This window comes from Episyrphus balteatus, chromosome 1 (assembly GCF_945859705.1).
Source record: "Episyrphus balteatus chromosome 1, idEpiBalt1.1, whole genome shotgun sequence".
NCBI lineage: Eukaryota > Metazoa > Arthropoda > Insecta > Diptera > Syrphidae > Episyrphus > Episyrphus balteatus.
Window position 1 is genome coordinate 135190428 of NC_079134.1, and position 24934 is coordinate 135215361.

General features: G+C 31.9%; 3 protein-coding genes and 1 non-coding gene across 6 annotated transcripts; 1 reads left to right on the forward strand and 3 right to left on the reverse strand.

Moving 5' to 3' along the window:
• Nucleotides 1–809: 809 nt before the first annotated feature.
• LOC129910913 (small RNA 2'-O-methyltransferase) lies at nucleotides 810–1882 on the forward strand. Its single transcript, XM_055988515.1, has 3 exons — nucleotides 810–952; nucleotides 1006–1191; nucleotides 1249–1882. The coding sequence occupies exons 1-3, from the start codon at nucleotides 810–812 to the stop codon at nucleotides 1880–1882; spliced, it is 963 nt and encodes a 320-aa protein (XP_055844490.1).
• Nucleotides 1883–5428: 3546 nt separating this feature from the next.
• On the reverse strand, nucleotides 5429–7235 carry LOC129905667 (dynein axonemal light chain 4). Of its 2 annotated transcripts, XM_055981203.1 has the most exons (4): nucleotides 7069–7235; nucleotides 6261–6941; nucleotides 6093–6176; nucleotides 5429–6006 (listed from the first exon to the last, which is right to left on the reverse strand). In XM_055981203.1, the coding sequence occupies exons 2-4, from the start codon at nucleotides 6330–6332 to the stop codon at nucleotides 5842–5844; spliced, it is 321 nt and encodes a 106-aa protein (XP_055837178.1). In that variant the 5' UTR covers nucleotides 6333–6941; nucleotides 7069–7235; the 3' UTR covers nucleotides 5429–5841. The 2 variants fall into 2 exon arrangements, with proteins under 2 accessions (XP_055837178.1, XP_055837177.1); XM_055981202.1 differs by having other exon boundaries at nucleotides 6261–7235.
• A 3803-nt stretch (nucleotides 7236–11038) lies between these two features.
• On the reverse strand, nucleotides 11039–11155 carry Trnal-caa (transfer RNA leucine (anticodon CAA)). Its single transcript has 2 exons — nucleotides 11118–11155; nucleotides 11039–11083 (listed from the first exon to the last, which is right to left on the reverse strand). It is a non-coding gene; the product is annotated as a tRNA-Leu (tRNA).
• Nucleotides 11156–14971: 3816 nt separating this feature from the next.
• Nucleotides 14972–24267, reverse strand: LOC129905661 (myosin heavy chain, cardiac muscle isoform). Of its 2 annotated transcripts, none has more exons than XM_055981196.1 (8): nucleotides 24066–24267; nucleotides 23586–23670; nucleotides 23336–23514; nucleotides 23071–23274; nucleotides 16518–20291; nucleotides 16309–16368; nucleotides 16120–16242; nucleotides 14972–15294 (listed from the first exon to the last, which is right to left on the reverse strand). In XM_055981196.1, the coding sequence occupies exons 1-8, from the start codon at nucleotides 24147–24149 to the stop codon at nucleotides 15268–15270; spliced, it is 4536 nt and encodes a 1511-aa protein (XP_055837171.1). In that variant the 5' UTR covers nucleotides 24150–24267; the 3' UTR covers nucleotides 14972–15267. The 2 variants fall into 2 exon arrangements, with proteins under 2 accessions (XP_055837171.1, XP_055837170.1); XM_055981195.1 differs by having other exon boundaries at nucleotides 16309–16380.
• Between the last annotated feature and the right edge of the window lie 667 nt (nucleotides 24268–24934).

Sequence of the window (24934 nt, forward strand, 5' to 3'; positions counted from 1 at the left end):
CAGAAACAAATTTTGAATAATTTTTTTAAATCCTTTTTTTTTTTTCTTAATTTGAGTTGCTGAAACGTTTTTTTTCACAAAAAATTTCGTTGAAATCGAATTACTAGCAAGTCAGACAAGTCAAGAAAACTGTTCTTTGGCAGTTACCGTTAATAATAGTGCAAATTTCAATTTTTTATTTCAAAATTAGACCTTTTTTGGCTTTTTTTAAGATCATTATAGCCGTTTTTGAGAACAACTGCATTTCCTATTTTGGTCATATAGTTCTTAATAGTATAGTTAATAGTAAAGTACCCTCTAGGAACTCACAAAAAACCCTTAACTATTAAGTTTGAAGTAAATCGCGTCAGTGGTAAAGGCTGCAGCTCGAGATAGAGAGACACACAGGCGGACGGATCGAATTTTTTTTTAAATGAAAAATAATCAAATAAATCATTGGAGAAAAATTGGCTTTTTATGACCAACGATATTGATATTTTGGCATTGATATTTTTTTTAACGAAATGCAGTTTTGAGTATCTTTAATTCCAACTACTATCAAATAATGTTCCCTCGACGAGGTAAAGACTCATGTTCATTCTATTTTAAATGGTCACTATGGCGTATGTGTAACATATTTTTGTGTTGCAATTCTATAACGTAGATAAATTTTTATTTAACAAAGGGTAACGAGAATAAACCCTAAATGAAATATACAAACGTTTTCCAAAAAAAAAAAAAAATTAAAAAAGGAGGTTTTTGAAAAAGCTTTAAAATTTGTTTGCTTGGGCGTCTATTTCTAGGTTGATGTCGATGAAGAATTACTTAAAATGTATCAGAATAGAGCTGCTCCATTAATATCAGATCACATTGTCAATCGTCCAACTCCTCTTCGTATTGAGGTTTTCAAAGGCAGCATTGATAAGCCTTCCGAATATTTAAAAAACACTGATGCTGTTGTTGCCATTGAAATGTATGAAGAAGCTCTTATAGTTAAAGTTCATTTTTAAATTCCCTTTTGCACAGAATCGAACATCTCTTTCCGGATATTTTGGAAAATGTTCCTTACAATATTTTCGGATTTATCCAACCGAAAATTGCCTTATTTTCAACACCGAATTCCGATTTCAATGTCTTATTCACTCCGCTGGCGAATGGTTTTCGACATCATGATCATAAATTCGAATGGTCACAGGAACAGTTTAAGGATTGGTAAGTTTAAACTTTCATTACAACTCCAAGAATAAACATCAATTCAACTTGAAATAGGGCTCTTAATATTTGTGATCGCTTTCCCAATTATCGTGTGGCAATATTTGGAGTTGGGGAATCTCCGCCTGATACTCCTGACCTAGGTCCAGTTTCTCAATTTGCTTTATTCGTTCGAAAAGATGTCCATGGTCTTCCACTAGTTTCAGAAATCGAAGATATTCCTGGTGATTCGAGTCCCGAAACTGCCTACAAAGAAATCTATGCCGTCGATTTTCCAATGCGTCATGACGAACGCACTCTAGACCAGAAAATTTGGGATGAAGCAAGCTTTTTCATCAACCAATACCGAACATTCGAAATGTACCACAATACTGAAAGACTGATTTATCAGATTCCTTTCGATAAAATCCTAGAAGCTATCGAGCCAGTATCGAACTCAGCCGAAGATTTGCGTCGGGTATTACTCGAAAATGGTCAAGTAATTGAAAATGAATTTGTGGTGGTTCCTGAGGATGATCCCAATCGTATGGAAGGACGCTGGTCTGGAGACTCTGATTCGAACTTCGACTACGACTATTATGATGATGATGATGAGGCGAATTCTAATAATGTTTCAAATGGGCATTGTGAAAATGACCAAGATGATAATGCTGCAATTCAAGATGAGGAAGAAGAAGAATGCTGGGATTAGGGAGCGAAATGCATTTTGTTTCGATTACCTACATCGAATCTCTGTACAAATGGGTTTTTGTATTTTTTTTTAATTATAAGAATCAAGCATCTTTCATTTATCATCATCATTTAAGAACAATTGTTTTTCTCTGCATGAGTTCATGAGTCATACAATAAAATTTATTTAAGTCCAAGTCATCCCCCAAGAAAGAGGGATGATGAGCTTGTTCAAATGAATATGTGTGTAACTTTCTTTATTTCAACTTGTTTTTATAAATAATTTTGATAGAAAACAATCAAAAACAGGACAATATAAATGTTTTCATTGTAGGAATAAGGGTTGGGACAAAAAATAGGATATCTAAAGTATCATCTCTAGGTAATGCGTCTTTCAACAAACAAAGGGTAAGTATATATAAATGGCTTTATTTTTCTAAGAAAAACCATCATGATGAAAGAAATTCGATTAAATGTTGGTGGAGCGTGGGGGAGATAACTTGATATGAAGGTTTTTGTATTGTAACGATTTTTAAATAGGTACATACATATTTCAATATTTCAGAAAAAAAAAAATGATTCATGATTGAATTTAACAAAACAAATTTGAAGTTGGAAACTGCAAGATCATATCAAAAACCAGTTGCTTTAAATAAAAACAAAATTGCAGACATTAAGAAAGTTTTCAAATACAAAACTGGAGAAGCCTTGGAGTTTTACGGTGACGTGAAATAACGCCCTACGAAATAAGCCGCATAGGGCCTTATTTCCATTTGTAATAGAAATTAGGCCCTGACAATGCTTGCGGTGCGGCCTTATTTCCATTTTAACAACGAAATTAGGCCCGTCGGGCCTTATTTCGTTTTTTCCACTTGTAGAAAAAAACAAGAACATCTGAACTTTCAAACTTCATTATTAAAACAAAATTTAAATGTTTTTTGAAGTTCAGAGCTTATAAAAGTCAGATGAATATGCAGGGATGCTGCCCCCTACAACCTCTTGTCCCCTTCGTAGGGCATATTATAGGATTTGGGGTGGGGGCCAGGTTGAGTGAATTCAGTATTTCTTTTGGTTTCCCAGAATCTAAAATTTTGAAGAAAATATTCTCACACCCAACTTAACACCCACCTTGAATTGGTGCAGGGAACTTACTTAAAAATTTCATCTGTTGTGGGTTATAATTTTACAATTCCGTTATATTCCATCATTTATGGTGGAAAATAAGTTTATTTAAATGTGTATCAAAATATTTCTCCCTTCAACTCGAAGAACAAAAATACATTTAAGAAATTCAAAAAAAAATAAAGTTGAGTTATATACTTACTCGTAGTAATATACAACAGTCGGAAAAAGTATTTTGACAAAATGAACATTTTTCTAACTGATGAGAATAATCTGTAACGGTTAAACATAAAATAAGGAAGTTGACGGTTATTTATTAAGTATATTATGGTGAATCTTACGATGGTCAATGTCAGTCATATAGTTGGTATTATGCTTCGTGGCTGCATTTTTTGTATAAAAAGTATTAATTTTTGAGGGAAAAAAGTATTTTGACAAACGTTCTTTTCCAACGTTGGTAAGGTAAGGCAATGCATTTTACGTGTTTCAAGCACGTATACAACTGACAGACTTGTTAAGGCCCCGATTTGTAAAAAATTGGGCAAAACGGCGGAACTTAACATTGAAATTAGTGCATCTTCTGTTGCAAGTCATAACTTCTGTGTGTCTGTTAAGAAATCTGTGGAGAACTGAATTTATCGCGGGAAACTAAAAATTACCAAATATACAAACACAAAAATATAATTATACTATTCAAAATTTACCACAAACGGACAAAAAATGAAAAAAATGCACTAAAAAAAATTGAAGCATTTTGAAGAATTCACTTTATCGCGGATTGACTCCAAAAATTCTGAATTTGGAAATGCCATTCTTTAATCAAAAACTTTGTTAGCAAAAGTACCCTTTGCATTGAACTCAAAGAAGACAATTTTACCATGTTTATGGGAAGATAATACAGTATTTATCTCATAAAACAAAAATCGAAAAAAACTGAATTCTCAAAAGAACATATTGGTATGCTTCTTTCATTCAAAAACAAAGTTTTATGGACCACATTCTCACAAATTTCTATCTCAATGATCCGGGAAACGTAAAGGAACTGTTGAAGCTCCGTAAAATTTTGGTCAAGTTTGTTCCAGAAGCGAAAAGCACAACAACATGTCCCTTTGAGAATTAAATTTTTTTCGATTTTTGTTTTATGAGATAAATACTGTATTATCTTCCCATAAACATGGTAAAATTGTCTTCTTTGAGTTCAATGCAAAGGGTACTTTTGCTAACAAAGTTTTTGATGAAAGAATGGCATTTCCAAATTCAGACTTTTTGGAGTCAATCCGCGATAAAGTGAATTCTTCAAAATGCTTCAATTTTTTTTAGTGCATTTTTTTCATTTTTTGTCCGTTTGTGGTAAATTTTGAATAGTATAATTATATTTTTGTGTTTGTATATTTGGTAATTTTTAGTTTCCCGCGATAAATTCAGTTCTCCACAGATTTCTTAACAGACACACAGAAGTTATGACTTGCAACAGAAGATGCACTAATTTCAATGTTAAGTTCCGCCGTTTTGCCCAATTTTTTACAAATCGGGGCCTTAACAAGTCTGTCAGTTGTATACGTGCTTGAAACACGTAAAATGCATTGCCTTACCTTACCAACGTTGGAAAAGAACGTTTGCCAAAATACTTTTTTCCCTCAAAAATTAATACTTTTTATACAAAAAATGCAGCCACGAAGCATAATACCAACTATATGACTGACATTGACCATCGTAAGATTCACCATAATATACTTAATAAATAACCGTCAACTTCCTTATTTTATGTTTAACCGTTACAGATTATTCTCATCAGTTAGAAAAATGTTCATTTTGTCAAAATACTTTTTCCGACCATTGTAAGTAGGTATATTCAATTTAATTCCGATGTTCAAATGCGAAGTGGAAAAAATTTTTTTAACCCGAATTTTAATGCGAAGCGGAAAAAAATTTTGCCCACGTGAGAATCAATTTTGAGGTGTGAAAATTGAAAATTCGCACTTTTCTACTGACCACTATTGAATGTTAATGGTCAAAAAAGACACAGCAAAAATCAACCATTTTTATTTCAAATGGAAAGTTTGTTTTGTAAAAACCAACAAAAATGTTGCACATACGCCAGAGTGACCGTTTAAGTTTAAACTTAGAAAATCAAACATCCGATTGGGCTCTGTTGATTGTTCTGCACTTTTTTAAAATAAAATGCACAACTGGGTTGCATGTACTTCCTGTTGCTTAAAATGTTAGATACAGATTTGTATGTAAAAGTTCAAAAAAAAATTTACAAGAAATGTAAAAAAAAATTAAACATGGTTTTAAAATTGCAAAATTCTGACATTGAAAGTTTTTTTTTTATACTCTATTACCAACAAAGGACCTCTTTTCTTCTGGCAAATAAATTAACCAGCGAAAAATATGTCCAGTAAATTTTTATTTTGTTGCAAAAAAGATTAAAAAAAACTATATATTTTAGTTGTTGGTATTAATTAATATTATTTTCTATACAAAAATACTATATTTTATTCAGTACAAATATATACAATACTTCTCCATAATATTATACAATGCAAATCAAATGGATTCTTTAACTATTGATTAGATTTCACAAGAACACAAATAAACCTTGCGATCTAATGTAAGTAATGTATTTATCGACCAAACATTCATCTCCGTCCCTGAGAAAACTATGTCAATTTCGTTGCCATCACACTCATCTATTATAAGATTATGTACTTTATTAGGTATTTGCGAATCCATGCGATATCATGCTTTGTGTATATTAAGTTATTTTATTTTTATTGTTTTTGTAATTGGTCGATTTAAAAGAGGTACCCTAAAAGACAGTCCAAGAATTTAGAAAAGAAAATTGCCCATCCTCCTTTATGAACACTTCCAAACAACGATAGCCAAATTGCCACCGAAAAATAAATACAAAATATTTTTCGTCTCGAAGGACACTTCAAAACCGAATCCTTCTCCAACAACAACATGCCAATACGTTCCAAATTTTTTGTCCATCGTCTCCTTTATAACTTTAGCTGCAGTCTACTCCAACGACACGACATGGAGGGAGAATCAAAAATTAGTCGATAAATTATAAAGGAATTCCCTGACACTACTCCCTCTCTTACCTCATAGTTGGAAGCATATTTCTCGCAGGCAGTTATGGTCAACTCAATAGTTTCATTTCTCATTTCCTCAACCATGTCTGTGTGCTGTAATTGCAACAAGGAGGAAGCCAGGAAGTAATTCATTTTTTTTTTAAGTTGGTTGATATAAATTTAAATTAACATGTTTACCTTGACTAGCGGATACACATGAACGATTTTCTTTTCGCCTGCTTCTTCCGGTTTACCACCCTCTTCAGCCATTGTTTATAATAATTTATAATCCAAGCCACACCGCCTTATTGACAAAAGCACCAGGAAACGTGAAAAAATGTCTCAAGAATTTTTATAAAGAATTTACAGAAAAATCACATAAACAATCAAATGATATAGATTTAAGAAACCAAGGGGTAGTTCAAAGGAAGAAAGATAAAAACTAAACAAAATATAAATAGGATTCTCGTGACAATTTGTTTCTGGCAGGAAAAGATAATCGTCTTTTCCAAGGAAGTAAGTTGAACTGAAAAATAAATTACGATGTTTGGAGTTTCAGAGTGCATCATTTTGGCATGATGTTTTTGGGGACCAACAGCAGGGGTAGAATCCGTCAATCAAATTTTATGAGAGCGCATGCGATAAAATGGCAACATCTTTCAAACAAACAAATTGCATGTAGTGGGTGGTGGTGGGTTAATGGAAGCTCCCAACCCTCGTACTTTTAAACTATACGACATGACTCGACCACCCATTATTTGAGTTTTGTCACATGCATATGAGTGGAAAGATATTTTGAAGAGGGATGAATGATTGCTCAGCTTTGGGATATTAACTATTAAGTCCCCTTCGGTCGGTCATTACTTTCGCCCTTATGCACTGAAACAAATGGAATTATGTTAGTCGATTGATGGGGGGTATAAGAGGGTGGCAAATTGGAATTGCAACAGTGTGACTGAGAAAAATAAGCAAAGAAGAAAAGTTTGAACTGAAAATTTCAACCCACTTCATTAAATCAATTTTTGTATGGCTACGCAATAAGTTGGTCAATGTGCTTCCTAAGATATAAGAGTACGTAATTGAACATCTAGAAGCTGGAAAGCAACTATGCAATGTATGTTAAGAAATATTGTATTTTGTATTTTCTGCTGATTTCGTGAAAAAAAGATTTTATACTTTTCTCTGATTTTGCAGTGCTAATTAAACGCTCATGACAATTTCACTTTTTAAAAGAGAAATAAGGCAAGTTTTGGTAACAAAAAATTCGGGCGAATTTTTATTTTCACACCTCAAAATTGATTCTCCCGTGGTCAAATTTTGTTTCCGCTTCGCGTTTGGATTGTGAAATTTCAGTAGATTCTCATCTGAACAATTTTGTTCCCCTTCGCTTCCAACCAATTATTACAAGAGGGCGACACTGCTGTTTTTTTTAAATTTTTGATCACTTTTCGTATGAAGAGTGTAAATAGTTGATATGTACCAGTTGACACGATCCAAGACATAGCTATGTTTCAGAAACTTGCAATAGAAATACATTATATTTTCCCAGCTCGAATTTAAATTTTTATTCCAAATTGCATACGTAATTATTTGTACCTTATAATAATCTGTAGGTACAATCCATTTCCCCAAAACACAGCTTTTTTTCCAGATTGCACCTACAATACAAACATAAAGAAAAATAATGTTCAAAAATTACGAGGAATAAATCACCAAAATTGAAGGTGAAGTTATTTCCCAATTAAAAGTGTAATAAATTCTCACTCATGGCGGGAATTTATTCCACTTCAAAAAGTGGAACAGATTCCCACATGAGGTGGAATAAATTCCCATGTGGAGCAGATTCTCGTGGAATTATTTCCCTGCACCGAAGTAGATATTTACCTACAAATGAAAAGTTTACTTTAAGATGTCATTTATCCCAGATAAAGCAATATACCGCAAAATATTCAAAATAAAGGCCAAACCTCAAATGGATTTGTACACAGAGAAAACGACGACCTAAAATTAAGCGGATTTCTGATAATAAGAAGATTTGCGGAAGTCATCTTGGCAAAAAAAAAACATGCAGAAACCCGCTTAATTTTAAATGGTCTTTTTCTCTGTGTAAAGATTTTTTAGATATGAATGGAATTTACGCTTAGGGTTGGAGTGAGTTTTTTTTTTACAAAAATTCAGTTTTCCAATGTTGTACTTTCCGAATTCTGCTTTTCAAAATTCTGCTATTTAGTTCAGTAAAATTGTAGGTATTCGGAGTTCGGAATCATATAAATGTGGAAAGTTCTGTAGAAATTGTTTACGGTGGCTAATTTTCTGGGTACTCAACATGAATTTGAAGTTTTCCATCGAAATTTCTCACGGTAAACTTGAGAAATTACGGACAAAGTTCAAAAAGTAGTTTTTTTCTTAAATTACTTAAAAAGTGATTTTTTTACAAAATACTACAAATATGTAGTAGGTACTGTAGGTATGTCTTTTCCATTTTTTTAACGACTAATTGCTTTCGCTAAAAAGAATTTTGAAAAATAAATAAAATCAGTATAAACATTCATACAAATAAGCAAATTTTGAATACCTAACAAAAAAATTTCATTTTTCAAAGTTTTTTTTTTATCCAACGAGTTCTAATTTTAACGCATATTTCAAAGGCCTTTGAGGAGTAGGTATACATAACGCTTATTTACTTGAACACTGTCATAATTCAAAAAACTGTTTTTTTTTTCAGGAAACGAGTTTTGAATTTAGTATCGATCTATTTTTGTATGTAAATTTACAAAAGTAAACAAATTTGTTTTCTTTCTAGCGCCATTTAGACCAGGGTCGATAATTTTTAAAACCAAAAAAAATCATAGTAGAATGAAACCCATTGGAAAAGGAGGTGAATATGATGAAAATTAAAGGAAAAATAAATTACGGGCGAGCCGAGTTCGGGAAGTGGGTGGGTTGAGTTTTTAATGGTAAAAAATGGTATATCTCGATTTCCGGCAAAACTACAAATCCTATAAAAAAAAGTTGTATGGCAAAGTTGTAGGTAATAAAAAGATCTACAACTTTTTATCAACAATTTTTTCACATAACCTCAAAATTTATGTGAAAAATTCAAAAAACCGAGTTCTTGGTTTTTTATTTTTATCTTTTTCAAAAACAAAAATTTTTCTACGAAATTTCGTGAAAAAATACCTTATTATGTCCCAAATACACTGTAATTTATTTGATTTAAAATATTAATTTGTTTACCTTATTTTGACTTAATACCAAAAAAACACCCTAATTTTCAATCGAAAATTCACGTGTCAAAATATCAGCTTTTTTCAAAAAGTCGGTGAGCATTTCGTTCGTTAAAATGTCTATTTTCTGATGGTTTAAACAAAAATTTACATTAGTATACTATAGAACATGTTCTCGTAAAATTCAAAAAATGAAAAAAGCTTGAATTCGAAAATTTTTTTTTATCATTGCTTACAATTTTGGCCTATTTATTCAAATTTACACTTTAATTACTCAAAAAACGTAAGATTTATCAATGTTACATGAAATCTTACGTTTTTTCAGTAATTTAAGTGTAAATTTGAATAAATAGGCCAAAATTGTAAACAATGATAAAAAAATTTTTTCGAATTCAAGCTTTTTTCATTTTTTGAATTTTACGAGAACATGTTCTATAGTATACTAATGTAAATTTTTGTTTAAACCATCAGAAAATAGACATTTTAACGAACGAAATGCTCACCGACTTTTTGAAAAAAGCTGATATTTTGACACGTGAATTTTCGATTGAAAATTAGGGTGTTTTTTTGGTATTAAGTCAAAATAAGGTAAACAAATTAATATTTATAATCAGATAAATTACAGTGTATTTGGGACATAATAAGGTATTTTTTCACGAAATTTCGTAGAAAAATTTTTGTTTTTGAAAAAGATAAAAATAAAAAACCAAGAACTCGGTTTTTTGAATTTTTCACATAAATTTTGAGGTTATGTGAAAAAATTGTTGATAAAAAAGTTGTAGATCTTTTTATTACCTACAACTTTGCCATACAACTTTTTTTTATAGGATTTGTAGTTTTGCTGGAAATCGAGATATACCATTTTTTACCATTAAAAACTCAACCCACCCACTTCCCGAACTCGGCTCGCCCGTAATTTATTTTTCCTTTAATTTTCATCATATTCACCTCCTTTTCCAATGGGTTTCATTCTACTATGATTTTTTTGTACTTTTTAAGGCATCGGCACTGGTCTAATTTGTTTTTGAAAAAAAAAAAAACTAAGTGCATACAAACATTTTTTTTTAAACCAAAAATAAGCTTTCTGTATCATTGTTTTTTATTTTGGGTTCGGAAAAACTATCGCAAAATGGGTTTGAAAATTTTCACTTTTTAGCTCTTTGCAAAAAGTGCTCGTTGTAGTGATACCTTTAAAGTTTAAACGGCAAAATAAAGATTCATAATTATATGTAAAATAAAATAGTACTCGACAAAAAGGTAAACTAGGTACCTACTTGTATCTTAAGTCCGATTTAACATTTTCTAGGAAATTAAAAAAAAAAACAACAACAATTTAAAAAAAACTATGAGAGTTTTGTTGGTATATTAGTGTAACTTGAATTAATTTAGGATGAATTGGTCAATTCCAAATACCAATTTTAGATTTTCTATTTAAGTGGATAGAAGAATAATTTAGGTTCATACATTTCCGTTTGAAAAATTTTGATTAAACTTTTTTTCTCGTCTTTGCTTTTTGGAATTTTTTCATATTAGTTCATATTGTTTCCTACTTGGTTTCAATCGTTAAAAACTCCTTCCGAAAAAATGTTTGACTATTGCAGAACAAAATTTTAATCCCCAACAACCGCAACATAATATTAATTCATCCATAACCAAATTCCATCTTGAAGTTTACTTTTATTATGTGTAAAATTCTTAAAATATGAAAAAAAACACAAATAATTTAAAAAAAATAAGAAAAAAAAATCTTGTCAGAAGTGGGATTCGAACCCACGCCCTCAGAGAGGACCAGAACGCTCAGGTACCTTTTTTCAAAGGCAAGATTGCTCTTGAGTCTGGCGCCTTAGACCGCTCGGCCATCCTGACATATGAATGGTGGAAGTCAAAGTTATTTATTCAATGCCATTTTCAAAAAGTACGTGATAGAGTTGCAAGAAAATTAAATTACATATTAAAGTAAAAACGTAGATGCCTCTATTTTATTTGCATGATTATTGAAGGCTAAAATAGTAATTTGGATGATAATATAAAAAATTTCAAATACACAGATCGATATTGAATAAATAGTTGATGTTTTTCTTCAACTCAGCTGAAACTTATTTTAAACGCAAACAAAAAAGAATTACACAAGTAGTTACATTGGTATAGGTATATTTTTTGTTTTGTTGTTTGCCCAGGGTTAGTTGTAGCTTAGTTGAGTTGAGATACTTGGTAATAGTTTTTAGAAGAAGCAGTACCTCTACCTACCTATTCCTTAGAGGAAGTATGACCTATTCTGAATTTAAATAAACTTGTTAGGTATACCTACTGACTTTTGCATTAATTTATTATTAGGTATTTCCTTCACAAGAAAAAATAATTAATCAAAAATGAAGAAATTTTATATTAAGATTTAATTTTCACATTCAGTTAATGAATTTTTATTATCGACAAAGTGTTCAGATCCATTTAATATTGTTTTGCTACAATTTCCTAAAGAAAACAAAAGAATAAAATGCACGACTGGGGTCGCACGTACTTGCTCTTAGAGTTAAAGTTGCTTAAATTTTTAAGACTTTTTATACAGGGTGTCCCACAGTCACCGCCTGAAACGAAAACCATGGATTCCTGAGGTCATTTTAAGTCGAAAAACTTAAGAGGTAATTTTCTCGTTTTCGTCCCGTTTTCGAGTTACCACGGTTTTTATGATTTTTGTTCTCTTTTCCCTTATCTGGCTTTATCTTTGCCAAACTACGTTTGATTTGAAAAATTTTTTTTACAACCAATCAAGAATTTATTACAGTTTTAGTTTGTCTCAAAACTTTTTTTCTGCGGACAACCGTTTCTCCACAAAACGGGACGAAAACGAGAAAATTACCTCTTAAGTTTTTCGACTTAAAATGACCTCAGGAATCCATGGTTATCGTTTGGGGCGGTGACTGTGGGACACCCTGTATAGAAATTTGGAAAAAAAAATAAAATTCGTTTTAAAAAAAAATAAAATAAAATCTGAAATTAAATTGCCCTCCAAAACAAGTATGCAGTTTTGATTGATATATTAACATGCATTTTTAGAAAAAAAATTTTCAAAATCGTTAGAGCCGTTTTTTTAAAAACTAATTTTTTATAAATAATTTTTTGGAAAAAAAGTTTTAAAATAAAATTGGTATGCCATTTTGTAGAAATCACTAATCAACATCTAAAAACAAAATTTCAAAAAAATTCAATGTCCCGTTTTCGAAAATTTGATTTTTCAAAAAAAAATTTTCAAATTTTGTTTAAAAATCCAAACATTATTTTTTTGGAAATTTTATTTTTGGTTTATATTAAAATTATAAAAATGCTTCTTCACAAAAAGTTTCGTTGAAATCGAATAAGCAGTTTCGGAGATAATCGGATTTGAAAAAAACGGTTCTATGGCAGGTACCGTTAATAATGATTTTCAAAAAAAATTTTTTTCATCGAAAGATAGACCTTAGCTTAAAACTAACATTTGAATTTTTTAAACAAAATCGTTGGAGCCGTTTTTGAGATATTTCAATCTTACTAAAATCGCTATATGACAAGTACCGTTATTTTTGGTCCAAAAAAATTAATTCCAAAAACCCCTCTAGAGAGTCGCCAAATAACGCCACATACCAAATTTGACATTAATCGGTCCATCCGTTTAGGCTGTAGCTCCTTATACAGACAGACAGACAGACAGACTGACAGACAGACAGACAGACAGACGGACTTCCGGGACCCACTTTTTTGGCATTGTCTACCATCGTAATGTCATGGAAAAATGTTATCTCAACTTTTTTTTTTTGTACGAATGCATAACTTGATATATAGTACCTATATCGCAAGTAAAAAAATTCAAGCTTCCGCCGGGTTTTGAACTTGAACCCTCTCACTCACTGGCCGAGTGTTCTACCGTCAACCTGAAAAGTCAATGGGGGCTATCGTGAATAAAAATTTGCCTGTTAACAGGGGAAATCCTTCTGGAAAACAGATTTTTCAATAATTTTTTTTTGTGAACCGAAAGCATTTATTGAAATTTGGAAAAGTATATGATATTATTGACATTATAGAAGTACAGATACTAATTTTTTGAAGTAAAACAAAACGGCGTCTCTACAGCTCTTTAAAGTTGGCGTCTACAGTTTGCGCCGTACAATGCCCAGGTCCAGAAAATTATTTATAATCAAAAAAGAAATTTGTTTTCAATAAAATATATTTATACGCATTGCATGATCTTAAATTTAGTAAAAAAAAAGTGTAAAATAAAAATTAGAGATCAAAAAACGAAAAAACCGCGTTTCGAGAAAAATGCGAGCCTTTTGAGGCTTCATTTAAGGCTAAGACCAAAACCACTGAAAATAGTTTCTTCGGTTGATAAATGAATTTATCAGGCAAAAATTAAAAGTTCCAGAGGGATTTCCCCCCTTAATGTTTCGTACGTTTTAAACATGGGAACTAAAATAATCCTGAAAAGTTTCCTTAGGAATTTATTGGTATCGCCAATAAACTTTCCAGGGAAAGGGAAATTTAGCTATAATTTCAAAGAATTTTTTTTTTCTCTTGAAATAAATTCCGAGCGAGATTCACGATCACAGAAAAAATTCCGAAGGACCCAATTCCGCTTGTTAAGCGGAATCTAATTAATAGGACTAAACCATAAATCACTAAAGGTACGGTACGGCAATTTCACGTGACGAGGTGGCCCATTTAGCTGCAGCTTCGAAAACCCTACAAATGCTTAGAATTCGAATGAGAATTAAAATGTTCGTATTAATTTAGAATATGTATAGTGTATTTCGTCACTCAGTATTTTAATAAAAATAGAGCAAAATATAGCGGCGCTGCTCAGGATTTATCGTTCAAGGTCTACATGAAAACTCCCATACATTTTCATGATTTAATTTGTTTGGCATTCAGGATTGCCGCTCATCCGGTCACTTCGTGGCTTTACATTTACAAAATATTATCTAAGCGTGGATCAAGGTTACCAGAGTTTTCTTAAATCATCGAAAAGTTCTATCAACTTTGTAGTTAGACCTTTATATTTACATAACGTTTTGTAATCAATGCGACAAGTCCAGCAAAACTTCATATTGGTTGCGTTCGAGAAAAACGCTATCATTTTTTGTCGTATATCATTTATCGCATTTAAATAGAAATAAAACAAACATTTATAAGTGGTTTAATATATAAGTAATTTATTTTCAATAATATAATAATTATTATTTGTTTAAACATTATTTTGTAAGACAATTTTTAGTGAATTTTTGCTGTTGGTTATACATTTGTTGATTGTTTATAATTAGTATAATTTTTTTTATATATTTTTTGTAGAAAATTCCGAATATCAAATGCATTTTAAGTTTTGTAGGCATCGATTTTGTCTTGTCTTTGTGTATGTAATGTAGTTTATGTTAAATTTATCTACTGTAAATGAAAAAAATTTAAATTCTAGCCAAAAAACATAATAAAAAATCACACGTAAGGAAAATAACAAAAATATCTAAAAATGTACTTAAAATTAAAAATATAACTTATTTATTGCGATTTGATCACTAATTTTATGTACAATTACATTATAAGAATACATAATAGATTTATTTTTTTTTTCTTTTAATTCCTACCTACTTTATTATAATTTATTTTTTTTTTTTTAATAAAATTGATTAATTAAATTAAAACAATATTAATTAAAATGCAATAAATACACATAAAGTATAATTTTTGAATGGGATTAGTTTTGTTTAAACTTACTTTGCTTGCCAATAAAAACTCTGTAGAAGAAGTTTATGTTTAATTTTCTGATAACAAAGGTACATTCTTTACATATTATTTTATACAATTACATAAGCAGGTTGTTTTATCTTTTAATTAAACTTATTTTTTAAACCTAAACATTTACAAAAGCTGTCAACATTTTTTTTTTATTTTTTATTTTGTTTTAATAACTAACAACTCATATGTTACCAAATGCTATAGGATTCGTTTTCCTGCTATAGAAGTTTGTTAAGTTGGCCGAGCTAAAAGAAAGAAATGAAATCGATTAAAAAATGATTAAGATAATTTGCTTTATATAATTCGTCTTCAGTCTATCTATGGGTCAAAAAGTATGCAGAGAATGAATTCTAGATGCTTCTCTCCGGAAAAATCATGGCCTCAAGTTTTTGGGATACGGAATGGGTTTTGCTAATCGATTTATTAAAAATAGGGTGTCAATATAACCCTTAGATACTACACAACCATTTCTGCATAAGTAGAAAAGATGCCATCCAAGAAAAAAGAAAAGTATCACAACAACAATTATATTTTTTTTAAGCTCCTAAGATTCGATGTAGTTTTGAACCTAGATTTTTATTTAAGAACCACTTAAGATTTGATGTTTTTAAAGGCCAACAAAATCCCATTAAACCCATTGCATTAAAAAAAATTTCCCATTGGGTTTAAAATTTCTTTAAAAGTGCCAAGTTGTTTGCATTGGATCTATTGAAAAATGGTGCTTACCCAAGAGGCTCATTTTTGTGACATTATGGCAAAATTGCCACTCATGGACCCAACAAAATTTTCATAATTTACATCTCGAAAACTACAGAGTGCAAAATCTTGACAGTAAGAATACTAAATTCATATAGAAAATTGTTTTTTCCTGATTGAATGGCAAAAATTTCCCATTAATGAAACGAAAATCGTGCATTGAATTACAAACAAGAAGCACAGAACTTTTTTAGCTCTTATTTTAAGTTCAAGAAAAAAATCTCAGAATTAAGTCCGTTGGAACAGTAAAATCGTGTTGCACCAATTTGGTGGTAGACTATCAAACAAAAAATACCAATTAATCAGATACTTACCAATGATCTCCTCTGATGTTCTTTTTCAATTGCAACTTGCGTTTGCTGTGGTGTAAACTTTAATACCGCAGATATTACTTTAACAAGTGTTTCATTGTTTCCATTCAATGTACCAGTTAAATACTGTAATTTAACCAAAAATTTTATATCCATTTTATTCAAAATCGAAAAAAACTATTAATTTCTTACCTGAAACATAATATTCTTCAAATATTCAAACTCTGTATTTGCTGTCACTCCTTCGTTATGCTGCATGGATATCTAAAATAAGTTAGAAACAAAAAAAAACTCTCAAAAAATTCCAACATCTACATGAGCAAAGAATCGCATTGAATTGTGATACATTGGCATCATTAAAGACCACCACTCAATACTCTTCCTACTCTTCTTCTACTTACCAGTGTTTCATCCAATTGGCGTGATAGTTTCTCGTTTTGTGACTTCAATCGTTCGTTTGATTGTTCTAGAATTAAATAATTCTCACATTTCTGTTCCAAAAATAGATTTCGATTGGAAACATCTTGAACATCGTGCATAATAGTTTTGAGTTTAGATTCTAGCTCTTCTTTTTCTTGCTGAATACGTTCGGAATTTCCTTCTTCTTCCGATGGCACAGTTGCATTTGCTGTATTTACTTGAATTGCACTTTTTTCTTCTTTCTCATATTGGATCAGTTTTTCACTCATGTGTTTCGCATTCGCCAACAGATCATCGATTTCTTCTGTTAGATTAGCAATTTCTCCTCGGGACTTATATTGCAGATCTTCTAACTCTTTTTGAAGTTGTTCATTGATTTTTCTCAAATTTTCCGATTCATGTTGAGATGCTTTGGTTGATTCGGCAACTGTTTCAATCTTAACTTGTGATGGCACTTTTTCTGCCAGTTCTACTTTTAGTGCTTCAATCTCTTTAAGAAGTTCATTCTTTTCATCTTTCAGAGCGTCTACCTTTTCAATTTCTTTATTCAAATCATCGACTTCTTTGTTAAGAGTCTCCAAAGTGCTACTACTTCGTTCGAGTTCTACCCGCAAACTATCCATTTGTTGTTTACTCAATGCTTCTGCACTAGCCAGTTGATCGATGAGCTTCAACTTCTGTCCGGTCACATCTTCACAAGCAGTTTTTACCTCACGCAACTCTTTTTCCAACTCGGTCACTTGATGTTGACACGCCAAAAGCTCCTTTTGAATATTGTCATTCTGAGCAGTGATAAATGCTGCATGTTCATTCTGTCTTGTTGCCTCGGCTTTCTCCGTCTCAAGACTTTGCTTCAATTGCTCCACTTCTTCTTGGGCTTTGAGGATTTCCTTACACTTAGCTTCCACCTCGCTATTGTGCTTCTCTTGGTTTTCATTAAGTACATAAAGCTCACATCGCTGGGAATTGATTTTCTCATTCAAGGCTGCAATTTGTATAGCCACATTGGCAGCATCTTCACTCTGATTCCTAATATCTGCTTGCAATTGCTCTTTCAAGGTATTCAGATATTCATTCTCCAGCTGAAGCTGTTCATAATTTTGCAGCTTCTTTTCCAAGTCGGTTGCATTACGGGCGGATTCTTGAAGATTTTGATTTTCATCGCTTGTCTGTTGGAGGCGAGTTTCCAACTCAGCCAAACGGGATTGATTGTTGTTCTCCAAACTATTGACTTCATTTTGAAGTTTTTCATTGGTCTCAGTGAGTTGTGTAACATTTTCTTTAGATGCTTTAAGTTCTTCACTCAAGACGCTTATTTGTGACTCAGTAGACGATAATTTGTCAGTAAGAATCTGGTTTTGTTGCTTAGTCTCTTCTAGTTGCTGTTGGAGTTCATGGACTTTCTCTCTCAACACCGAGAGTTCTTCGTTTGAAAGGTTATTCTGTTCCGATTCTTTTGTGTGTTCATCTAGTTTAAGTTGAAGTTCTCGAATTTGATCTTCGGCTAGTTTAATTTTTTCCTCAGACATCAATTCGAATTCTGTCATTTTCTTTTTCAAGTTCTCGACCATCTGTTTGTCTTCTCCATTTTCTTTTGCAACTCGAAGCTCTTCTTCCAGATGTTCCTTTGCTTTGAGGAGTTTTTCATTTTTCTCCTCCTCTACACGCACCTTATCCAGTGCATCGGTTAAATCTCCTCGTAAATTGTTAGAAATCTCACTAAGATTATTATTCTCCCTGGTCAAGCTTTCAATCTCTTCCTTAATTACTTTCATTTCATCTTCCAAACACTTGTTCGAATCCAATACACAAAGCTTCTCCTTTTCACGTGAATCACACTGATCTTGAAGTGATCTGTGCTCGTGTTCCATCAATTCCTTGGCATTGTGTAACCTTGAATTCTCATCTAGTATCTGGGCCATTTTTTCATTCAACTTTTGAATATTTTCTTCACTTGTTTCGTATTGCTGCTTCAGATGACTAAGCTCGGATTCTGCTTCACAGCGTTGTTTTTCGTGTTCGGCAATAATTTTCTCCAATCTGTTAGAGTTCTCTTCTAGCAAACAGTTCTTTTCAGCCAATTGAGAGCTTTCACTTTCGATGTTTTGCAACTTTTGTTCAACAAGTTTTAGTTTCTCTAGAGATTCATCGAGGTCCGACTTCCATCTATTCTGATGGTCATCATTGTCTTTTGTTATACTTTCAAACTTCTGTTCTAGAGAACGTTTTTCAGCTTCCAATTCGGCATGGGATGCACGAACATTGCGCATTTCTTCTTCCATTGTTCCAATTTCTTTCAGAATGCTCGTCACTTGTTCCTTGAGGTCGGATTTTTCTCTTTCCATTGCTTCTTCTTGTAGCTGATGATCTGCTTGCATTTGTGCTAGATTGGATTCGTATTCTGAAATGCTTTGTCGAAGGCGTTCGATTTCTTCTCGTCCATTAGACTCTTGCGATTCAAGTTGTTTTTTGAGTTTTCCAAGTTTATTGCTCGTTGATTTGAGTTCCTTTTCCTTTGCAGTGAGTTCATCCTTCACTGCCTTTAATTGAGTATCCGCATCTGATTTGGCGTTGTGTAGAGCTTCCTTTAGAGCTACTATAGTTTCAGATTCAGTATTTGAGTTCTGATCGTTCAGCATCTTTATTTCGGATTCAAGTTGCTTCAATCGGATTTCGTTTTCATCTTTCTCACGGCGAACATCTTCGAATTCTTTGGTGAGTTCTTCATTCTTCTGCTTTGATTCTTCGCTTAATATTCTTAGATTTTCCTTTTCTGCTTGAATTTTGTCCAATTCTTTGCGGTTTTCTTCAAGTTCTGATTGAATTTCTTGTATTTTACGTTGGTTTTCTGAAATAGTCTCTCTCAGAGCATTGTTTTCGGTCTTGGTGCGATTGAGTTCGTTGTCAATTTCGGCAATGGAAATCTCAGAATTTTGATATTGTCTTATCATTTCACTGAGTTGTTCATTTTGGTGTCTCAAGTCCTTCATTTGGTCATCGTATTTCTTTGAGAGATCCTGTAACTTTTCCTCGAGGTTTGAAATAACCTTGTCCTTTGCTATAATTTGTTGTTTCGTTTCGCCTTGTATGTGATTTGATGAAATTAATTTTGCTTCAGCTTCTTGCTTAGCCATTGTAATTGTTTTGAGTTTTTCTTTCAATTCATCCAATTCTTTAACTTGTCCCGTAATCTGTTTGTTTTCTTTCAATGTTGATTGATATTTTGCATCAACATCATTGAGATTTGTTTTCAAACGTTGAACTTGTGTCTCTTTGCTTTCGAGCTCAGAGTAGATGGCTTGTTTAGTTTGTGCCAGTGAAATGGCACTTTCTTCTTCTTGTTGTTTCATCAATTCAATTGTTTTGTTGGCTTCTTCAAGCTTTTGGGTGAGTGCTTTGATTTGGTTTTGTTGTTCGGCAAGTTTTTGTTCCAAATTTGCTGATTCACTGTGATTGATAGTTGGTTCGGCATCAAGATTGATGAGGTTATTTGGATCGGTGGTTGTTTGGTTTGTGGTGGAATTGTTATTGAGTTGAATAAGTGGCTCATTTTTTGTTAGAGCTATAATGTTTTCGGGATTTTCTCCGAGTAGAGTTAGTTTTGTTTGATATGCCTGCATCTTGCATTGCATGTCATCCATTTCGACACGAAGAGCCTCTTCGAGGTGAGCTTTAGCTTGCTGTTCCAATGCACATTGTTCACGGAGCTCATTTATACGACGAATTGCTTTGTCCTGAGTCTCAACTAGGACAGACTGTTGAGGGAAGATAGAAAGAGAAAAAAAAATAGAGTGCATGAAACAAATTGAACAAATGTGTTTAGTATAAAGATCTAAAGAATTAATTTGAGAAATATTTTTGATAGAATAAATAATGGTACTTTCTTAAGAAGTAGGGAAGTAATGGCTCAAAATAAGACATACATAGAACCAGCGGACAATTCAGTTCAGCCTAATCAGCGAGTGAAATATAGAACCAGCATTTTTTCGGGGAGGAAACATTGACATTTTGTGGCTAAATTAAGAGCTCGAATATCAAACAAAAACAATCTAAGAATAAGAAATTCGATGTTACATGTAATAGAACACCTGAAGATGCAACAATAAGCGTTTGAGTTAGAAACTCTCCGCTGTTGCTAAAAAAAAATGTTCCCAATAACAAGATAAAACAGATGAAACTACAAAGGTAATAATAACATGCAATAAAGAATGCGATGTCGAATGTCTATATAAAGATCGTACAAGGAAAAAGTTTATTATTATTTTTTTTTTTTTTGGGTTGGGGTCAAAAAGCTGCCGGGGTCAAAATTCTGTTTTCAAAACTCTGCCTTAATAAGAAAAGGAATATACATTATCACACAACATTGTTTCTATAATTAGTTTTCAGCGGTATACTCGTATAATTGTGAGTTATAAGAAAGTCAGTACTCTAAGCAGTTTGAAAAAAAAGCAGAATTAGCAGAATTTTTGATTGTTAAAAAAATGCTGGTAGAATTTTGAAAGACAATAAAAAAACAGAATTTTGAAAAACAGATTTTTTTTTAAAGCAGATTTTTGAAAATCAGAGTTTTGAAGTCAGAATTTTGACATGCTCCCTTTTTTTCAGTATATAAGTGATGCTTTGGTAGATCAAATTCATCAACCAATAACCAGATCCATCTTAAAAAAAAAGGCAATTAAATGTCTACTGAGGCACTATCTTCAATGCTTAGTTAAGCAGGAAATATCGGATTCATTGAAAGCCTTTATCCAGCTGTATTAGGGTGCCTTTTCATTTGAAAGTAAAACTGCTGGGAGTTTCCGTCAAGCTTCTTAACAGTTAATTTTTTTACAAATACGTCCAACTGTCAGGTAGTTTAACGGCAACTCGCAGTACTTTTAGTCTCAAAAGGACAGGTAGCTTTAGAGGCTTGAAGAGCAGGCGAAAGCACACTGCCGGTCAATAGATATTTTTTCAACCATTACTAAAGTACCGGCCATAGAACCGTTTTTTATTTCTGAATGTGTCGTAAACGATTCAACCGGTTTCAAAGAAAATTTTTATTACAAAAGCGCTAAAGCCACCGTAATAAATTGAACTTTTTACAAAATTTTCAAAAAGTTAATTTTTTTCGATGAATACGGCTCTAACGATTTTCAATTTTTTTTCTAAAAAAATAATTTTTAAACAAAAAATCAAGTGGCATACTTGGTTTCGTGGTCTAAATCATTTTAAACCCATTTAACCATTTAAAAAAATTAAATTTTATATTTCTTACATGATTTACAAAATTCCTTTAAAAAATCAAATTATTTTATTTTTTAAGAAGACTATTTCAAAAGTGCGAGGTTTTCAAAGTCAATTTTCTTAGCTCCGTAATAACAATTAAGCTAAAAATATTGCTTTTTGCTCATGTGACACTTAAAGAAATTCAGTGTATTTCTTTTTATTAAAGATTTTAACCGAGTTTGCTCTTTGATTTTAATGCAATATGCTTAATTTAATTTTAGCAACTTTTTCGAGGTAGTTACCTATCTTATAGTAAATATTATCTTTACCAATGTTCATTTATTGGATGTTCGGCAAAGACATGGTCTATGAAACTATCGTTACTTCGCTTGGGCAAAACATTGGTGTTCGAAACTCCAAGCAAGTCAGGAGCCATGCTTCATGCACAATAGTAAACTACAGTAGCGGTATTCACGTAAACGCGGAAAACCCATAGAAACCGTAGAATTTTCTACCGGTCAAAGGGAAAAATATTCCGCAAATCATAGAATTTTATCTCACAAATTTGAAGCAGAAACCGTAGAAAAAAAAAATCTGATAAACTTTGGGTGTGTTCAATCACCTATCGGATAGGCTATCTAGGATCCCCGTATCTGGAATATGTTTTTGAACGCGATTTATGTCTTATTACCTATTCAGATAACCCCAAATAAAATATGTTAATATTGAAAAGAGAATATTATTTTATCTGAGCAAATTACATTTTTTTTATTGTTGCATAGTATTTGCAAAATTAGCTTGACTTTATTTTTTTAATTGAACAAATTTTATAAGTTCAATTTGACGTTTAACAAGCAGCTATTTTTTCCCTTGTTTACGCAATTATTTTCTGTGGGGGTGTTCATTTAAACCTTTTGCGGAATTTTCTATTTGGAAGTGAGGTGTATGTTTTAATTTTTGTTTAAATCGAGCTTTTGCTAAATGCGGGTCATTACTAAGGGCCAAAAAGTTTAGCCGCCCTTTCTCTATCTTCGCTGTTCAGCCGCAAATTATCAATCAAACATTTTAGTACGACACCTTTTCGATTATAACATATAACTAATAACAAAATAATAATGATGCCCTATTAATGTGTATGTAATAAAAATCTTATCAGATCAATGTGACATAAGTCAATACACAAAACATTTTTGTAAAAAAACATTCTTATCAGTATCAGAAAATGTGTATAAAAAAATAACCAAAAATCTGATAAGAAATTCAATTTAAGAATGTTAATATCAATTACCTAAAATAGAATTTTTTCTTAACAATTTCTCAACTTACTCTTGCCTTGGTACTGTCCGTTTCCAAATCCTTATACTTTTTAGCTAAATCAGCATATCTCGAGCGATATTTCTGATATCTATCCAAAGCTTTTCTATATGCATCATACAATTGTTCCTTATTGATCATATCCAAACGAGCTGTTGAAGCAGAATCTTCCACTTCACTTGCCGAAACATCAAGATCCGATTGAAGATGATAAACCTTAAAAATACAATTCAAAAAGTCAAACAAAAATTTGATATAAAAGATTATTTCCACTTACAGCTGGAGACTCATATGAAGGCAAACGAAATGAGACATCACTTGCCACGGACGAATTCGAGAGTTTCCTTGTTCTTGGTATGGCACCATTATTCGATTGCGGGGATATGTTTGGTCCCTTTGCCCGAGCACTGCCCATTGGCAATTTTAATGGTTTATGAGGGGAATTTTGTGGGGTGTCTATTTAAATGGTAAATAAGTATAAAAAAAAAAGGCTACATTTATGTGGACTATCATTTTTACAAACTTACCTTCTTCGGTAATACTGAAAAAGTTTTCATTTCCTGACACCGATTCGGAGCCGGGAAGTGTTCCCGATGACGACGAAACGGCTGCCTGATAAAATGAGAAAATGAAAAAAACAACAACAATTAATTAATAGCAAACAAAACAAGATATCTAGGGAATTGTTTTGCTTGTTTGTTTTTGTTGCATTTACAGCACACAAAGTCAAGTAGTAGCTTTGCACAAACTAATCAAATTAGAAAATGCATTAATTTTGACCCAATTTGAATGGGAATTTCTTTTTTTTTTTTCTTGTTTTTGTCAAGTGAAAATAAGGAGTTTTTTGTATGCTTTACAGATTTTTTAAAAGAAAAAATCAATTATTTGAATTCAATGATGATGATTGGTTTTTTGGGAAAAACAATAAAGAAAAAGACATGACAACTTTTTTTTTTGTTCTAATATTTTTTTTCGATTACAATCACTCGCTTTTTTCTCTCACTCACCTGTGCAGCATTGGCGAATTGTTGGAATTTCGATGGTGATGCTTTAACTTCTTCAATTAGTTTATTTTTAAGATTAGCAAACATTTTATTAATAATATATATTTTGATTGGAAATTATTTTATAATGGATAGATTTTTTAAAACAAATATAATAATTATAAAAAAAAGAATTTCACATCGATACGTGTAAATTTTCACTGGCTGAAAAATTGACAGGTCTTTTTTTTTGATGTAAAGTGGATTTTGATGGGGGGAAACAAAATGAAAATTCGGAGTTGTGGGTGGAAACAGAATTGTGATGAGCGACTGCACAGCATCAGGCAAAGACGACGACAGACTTAAAAAAACAAAACTCTCCCGACATTTTTTGTCGTTGTAGTTCAAGCCTGGTACGCGATCGCACTAGTTTTTAGCTCCCATACAAATTATCGAAAAATTTTATCTGAGCTAAAATGTATCCCATTCAAATTATCGAATACTTGTATGGGAATTTTATATTTTAATCATTGAAAATATTCATTGGAAAGCCCGTGCTGACTCTGAGTTAAAGTTGTGACTACACAATAGCGTTCGTTTGAATCCGAAGTTGGACAGCTGTTAAATTTTGGTCATACAGCTGCTTACCCTAATAACAATTTTGCTTCTTTACACAAGCAACAATTGCATCTGTAAGGCTTTATAGAACCGAAATTGTTTGTCAGGTATTGCAGTTCCCAAACCAATCGAGATCTTTTTTTTATATATAAAAAGGCCACCAGAAGTATTTTCTGTTGCGTCTTTGCAAAAATGTCGCTTTGGGTTAAAATGACCTTTAAAGGTTTGGCCACACCGGAAGGTATGTGGTAGCGGTACGGGTAGTGGTAAAGATA